The 6,353-nt window shown below is 27.4% G+C and overlaps 1 protein-coding gene across 1 annotated transcript; it reads left to right on the plus strand.

Annotated features, from left to right (window-relative positions):
- The first annotated feature begins 732 nt into the window (after positions 1 to 732).
- LOC101495160 (zinc finger A20 and AN1 domain-containing stress-associated protein 8) lies at positions 733 to 3,568 on the plus strand. Its single transcript, XM_012717687.3, has 3 exons — positions 733 to 882; positions 1,002 to 1,108; positions 2,615 to 3,568. Exon 3 carries the CDS (start codon positions 2,628 to 2,630, stop codon positions 3,147 to 3,149), a length of 522 nt encoding a protein of 173 aa, XP_012573141.1. The 5' UTR covers positions 733 to 882; positions 1,002 to 1,108; positions 2,615 to 2,627; the 3' UTR covers positions 3,150 to 3,568.
- Positions 3,569 to 6,353: the final 2,785 nt, after the last annotated feature.

The raw sequence follows: 6,353 nt of genomic DNA on the forward strand, positions 1-6,353 counted from the left end.
TATGTTATTGAGCTTATTTATAATTTAAATAATGAATTGTTTTTTTTAATATTAAAACATAATCTTTAAAATATTTGAGATGTTCCGAACTAAATAATACAATAAACTTTCCATTTAGACCGTTTAAAAGAGTAATAAAAACACCACATATTTAATAATTTTATAATATTACATTTTAATAATATTTAATTAGTGTTTTGATAGTCACTCATCTCACTAACACCATTATTTATAAACACAGAGCAAATTTTTGTTTTATGGTAGATAAGTGTATTTAAATTTATTCTAAATAGGTGATAAACTTACTATTATATCAATATTTATTAAGGATGTCTTTCAATTTTAATTTTGTTGATAAATGTTGATTTTGTTAAATTTAACATCCAAATTTAAATTTAAATTTAAAATTTTGAGTGTCTGGTTATTGTTGAATTTAAGAAAAAAAAGTCTTGATATGCTTAGACACATATTACAAATTCTGAAAGTAAAAATTCTTTTATTAAAAATATCCTATTTAAATTTTCAAAAGTCAAATACACATTCTAAATTAAATTGAATTTTTTTATTTGATACTTGAAAAAAATTAAAGTTTGAAAGAAAAAAATTACGGGTAAAATACTCGTCTTAGCTGGCAAAAGCGTTAATTGTAAAGGAGACAGGGACAAAATTGGGAATGTTGGAGTTACACGCGCGCCCAATAATAACTTCCCACGTCGCCTCAATTCAGTAAACAAAGTTCGTTGGTACAGAGAGATAGAGAGAGAAGCAGTAAAAGGTCCTTTTAAATACGGAACACTGACACACATAAACGACGCATCTCTCTCTCTTTCTCTCTCTATTGCCTTTGTTTTCTCTCTCCTCCTTGATCCCAAATCAACTAGGGTTAGGGTTTCTTTCCCCTTTTCGTTTTTGATTTTTTTTGTTTTACTCTTTAATTTAATTTAATCTATTATTATTTCGTTCCGTTATTAATCATCCATATCCGCTATATTTGAATTCAGGATTCATGATCGGTGCGATTCGGAGCTTGTAGATCCGCGTCAAGGTTTCGTTTTCCGGATTATTGTGAACATAATTTTTTCGAACGAATTTTTTTCCTGGCCTAAAGGTTAGATTATCGTTTTATTGTTTGTATTTTTCGTTTCTCGTCGTGTCTGTATGTCGATTTGTTCGCAGTGATTCTGTCTGGTTTTGATTGTTGTGTTATATATAAAGGAATCTGAGTTATAATTTGGTGGAAATTTGAAGTATCTCGTTTCAGAAATGGACAGTGAATAGAGTCGTACCCTGTATGGTTCTTTTTCTCGCAGCCTTTTGGTGGTGTTTTGTTGAATTTTTGTTGAGTTCATTAAAATTTACAGTGGTGAGCTCAATTTTTGGTGATCTGATTGGTGTTTATTACTGTTGTGGCTACAACTTTTGAAATTGTTTGCTCTTTTGCTTTTAATACTTAAGTTTTGAATGCGTTTGGGGGGTTTTGTTGGATTTGTTTCTCTGTTTATTTTTCTGTAGTTTAATTATTGGTCAATAAATTTTCAAATTTTCCTGCAAGTTTGTTTTTGAAGTCATTTTTGTTGTGATAATTACTTTTTATCATGACTAAAATTACCATTATGGTTGTTTAAATGATGCTGATCCTACTAATTTTTGTATTCATTCTGGGATTTTAGGAAGTTGACACAACAATTTGTCTGGTTATTTCTGTTTCTAAAGTTTCCCACCCTTTTTCGCTACAACTATGTTTTGAAATCTGGGTGTCCGTCTATTCATGCATCTTTTCATATGTGTGATTTAAAAGAAGCAAAGAACTCTATGATTCTATGTGTTAATTTCCTTGCTTAAGTGTACGCCGTCTCATAACCATGCTAGTTAAAATAGCTAGTTGAATTGCAATATTGTGCAATCTTATGAGCTTTTCCGCCTTCTGTGATCCCTATCCGGTGCATAATTGCAAGTCAGTAAGATTTGCCAGCCATTGTTGTACTTACTCATATGATTCTCTGTTGTTTATAATCTTGTTTGTGGGTTGGGTACATGAGCAGTGTTTGAAGTTTTGGGTTTCTGGGTTAAAAATTGAAACCGTTTTCCTGTATACATATTTCCATCACTCTCTACCTTTCGCAAAGAGTCTGGTGATATTCAGTCCATTACCTGCTGCCTTTTTGAAGTCTCAACTGTAGCAACATAAATTTTGCTCTCAGCTGGGACATACAAAGTCTCCACTGCTGCCTGTTTGCAGCCAAGCTATCATTTCAGGCTGCCAATGATGTGCTCTGTTTTCTCTCTGTGGCTCACTCTCTTCCACCATTTCTTGGTTTTGATAAATGGGGCTTTGTTATTGTTAGTTTTATTTTCATTTTTATTAAATTTACTACTGTTTTGCTTTAAATTGATGGTTTGGTTGCTTAAGTTTGCGCAGTTCAGAAATACTCAATAAAATTGAATGGTGGTTTGGTCTGTTTTACTATTTGTTAACTTAGGTTATTAATACTTGGACTTTTCAATTGCGTATGACTTCCTTGTGATTTTCAATTCAGCTCTAATTTAGTGTTCGTAGTGTGATTGTAAGTTCCTACCACCCCTCTCCCTCACTTATTTATGGTCCTTGGTGCAGGAAAGTTGAAAAGATGGACCATGAAAAGACTGAATGTCAAGCTCCCCCCGAAGGTCCTATACTGTGCATCAACAATTGTGGATTTTTCGGAAGTGCAGCTACCATGAACATGTGTTCTAAGTGCCACAAAGACATGATGCTGAAACAGGAGCAGGCCAAGCTTGCTGCATCATCCCTTGGAAATATTATGAACGGGTCATCAAGCAACACTGAAAAGGAACCTGTTGTTGCAGCCAATGTGGATATACCAGCAGCCATTTTAGTGGAGCCTAAAACTATCTCCCAGCAACCTTTATTTGGCTCAGTTTCAGGGGGCAGTGGTGATGTCAAGCCAAAGGATGGTCCGAAACGTTGTAGCAACTGCAACAAGCGAGTTGGTTTGACAGGGTTCAATTGTCGATGTGGTAACCTTTTCTGTGCTGTACATCGCTATTCCGACAAGCATGATTGCCCATTTGATTACCGCACTGCTGCACGAGATGCCATAGCTAAAGCAAACCCAGTTGTCAAGGCTGAGAAGCTTGACAAGATTTAAGAATCAGTATCTTGAAAGTTTATACCCTTTAGATGATGTTATGCTCAATTTCATCATGAAATGACCCAAGTTTCCTGCGCATTTAATTGGTGTTCTTATTATGTTGTTATATGTGGTGGGGTACTTGGTCATATGAGAAATCTCTGCGATTTGGGACTTTCTTGTGAATGGCGAAAATATATATCTTGGCCCTAGTGTTTAAGTTTTTAAATCTGTGCTGGTTTGGTGGAAGTTGGTGTTAGCTTTGTAATACATCTATTCCGTTTCGGATTGGTATCTGCAATTTACAGATGATTTAAAGAGCGTCCTGCATGTGCTTAGATTGTATTTATTGTGGTCTAATAATGGATTTCTCTCGATAGTAGTTTGTAAATCATGGGCTTTTGATATTAAATTATAAATGGGTTTTTTCTATTCAAGTATACAAGAAAAAATTAATTAAACAATTTAGTTTTCTTAATTTCACAATCAATATTAGAATTGGAGTTGGCTTCGTTACATCATCATGATTCAGATTTTATAATTGTGTTGCACTTTTTTTCTGTATAGGTATCAAGTAATAATAGATTAAGGACTATATAAATGAGTCGGTTTCGTTTTGGTTTTAATACTCGTAAATTTTTTAACGGTTTTAAAATAGTCCTTAATGTCTTTTCTACTACTTAATGTCTTTTCTACTATCAATTTTAAAAAAATAATCCCTTGCAAAAGTTTATTATCGCTCGTATTAATTTAATCATTGATGGGGGATCGGGGATACGAAAGTAATTACTGTGTTTTAGATTTTAAATTGTATTTTATTGCTACAAAGTTAAGTAACTGTCATTTATATAATTAATAATTTTCTAATTGACTCAAAATAAAAACTCTTCTAATTTTAAAAAAAGTATTTCAAAAAGTATTATATTGAATTTTATTTAAAAAAATATAAAACTATTTCATTTCTAAAAGTGTTTTAGTTTAAAAAGTATTCTATCGTATGAAACGATTAAGAACATTAATGGTATATATTTTTTCTTTGGTACAAGAGGACAGGAATTTTATTTGTAAAAATAAAAATTTCGTTTGTCTATTTCAATAAGGATTAAATAATATTCCAACATAAAAAATATTTAATTATATTTAATTTAATTTCTTATTTATCATTGATATAAAAATTATGGAATATATACTAAAATAATGTAGCATAGATATTTTTAATTAATGTTTAAAAAATATAAAACAAATATTTATTAGTGATAAATATAAAAATTACGAGACACATATTTGTCATTGATATATAAAAAATCTTGTATATAAAAACATCAAATAAATATTTGGAAGTGATTTATATATATATACACAAAATCACAGAATAAATATTTTTTTGATATATAAAATAAAACAAAAAGTATTTCATTTTTAAAAGTATTTTTATTTAAAAAGTATTCTATTGTATGGAACCATTAGAAATATTAATTAATGGCATATTTTTTTTTTTTGATACAAGAGGACGAGTATTTTATTTGTAAAATTAAAAACTCCATTTGTCTTCTTCAATAAAGATTAAATAATATTACAACATAAAAAATATTAAATTGTATTTAATTAAAAATTACGTTAGTTATTTATCCATAAAAAATTTCAAAATTTAGTTTTAAATCCTTAAAAGAAAATCATATTTTTCATTTCTTATTTATCATTGATACAAAAACTATTGGACAAATATTGAAATAATGTAGGGTAAATATTTATAATTGATTCTTAAAAAACATAAGACAAAAATTTATTAGTGATAAATAAAATAAGTCACCAGACACAAATTTGTGATTGATATATAAAAAATCACATAACAAATATATGTCATTAATGAATGTTTATAAATCATATATATAAAATACCTAACAAATATTTGGAAGTGGTGTATATACAAAAAATCACATAATAAATATTTTTTTGATACATAAAAAAAAAAACACAAGACAAATATTTTTCATTGATAAATATTCAAAAATAATGAGACAAATATTTTTGGTTGGTACATTTTTCATACAACATATTACACAAATTATTTATCCATACAAGTTATTTATCCTTACAAAATTTCATTTTTAGTTTTTATGAAATAACTTATATTTTTCATTTCTTATTTATCATTATTACAAAAAATATAGAACACATATTACAATAATGCGAGATATATATTTATAATTGATACTTACAAAAACATATGATAAATATTTATTAGTGATAAATATAAAAAATTATGAGACAAATATTTATAATTATGAATATTTGCAAATCATACATAAAAAACATCAAATACATATTTGCAAGTGATATATATAGAATATGCGGTTCCTTAACTTAATTTTAGTTAACCTTTTAGGCATTTATCTTTTTTTCCCGACTAATTTGGTCATTTATTTTAATTTTAAGTGAAAATTTGATCTTTTATGTTTTAAAATATCAACAATATTATCATTTCTTTTAGAAAAATTCAAAAAACTCATCAATTTTTTTAAATAAAACCCATAAAATTAATAATCATCTTCAATATAGTGCAAATTTCATCAAATTCATAACTCAAATATTCAAATAAACTCATATTTTCATCTCCACCAACATCAAATAAAGAATGAAAATATGAGTTTATTTAAAGATTTAAATTATGAATTTGAAAAAATTTGCATTATATTGAATATTATAATTAATTTTATAGGTTTTGTTTGAAAATTTTGATGAACTTTTTTAATTTTTGTAAAAAAAAGGATATCATTGTTGACATTTTAAAATATAAAATATCAAATTGTCACTTAAAATTAAAATAATGGACCAAACAAAAATAAAAAAAATAAAAGACTAAAATGCTAACTGAAATTAAGTTAAGGGATAGCAGATGCTATTTAGTCTATATATATATATATATCCAAAATCAATAGATGAATATTTTTTTTATACATGCAAAAAAGTATGAAATAAATATTTGTCACTGATAAATATTAAAAAATAGCGAGACAAATATTTCTCACTGGTATATACAAGAATAAGAAATAAATATTTATTATTGATAAATATAAAAAATACATAATATATATTTATCATTGATACATAATATGATATTTTATTTGAAGGTTAAATGCGGGTATAAAATACCAATATCGCACAAATTTCAGTTGAATTTCTTTGATATCATTTTTTATTTAAAACTTTGTATTATACCTT

This window comes from Cicer arietinum, chromosome 6 (genome assembly GCF_000331145.2).
Source record: "Cicer arietinum cultivar CDC Frontier isolate Library 1 chromosome 6, Cicar.CDCFrontier_v2.0, whole genome shotgun sequence".
NCBI classification, from domain to species: Eukaryota; Viridiplantae; Streptophyta; class Magnoliopsida; order Fabales; family Fabaceae; genus Cicer; species Cicer arietinum.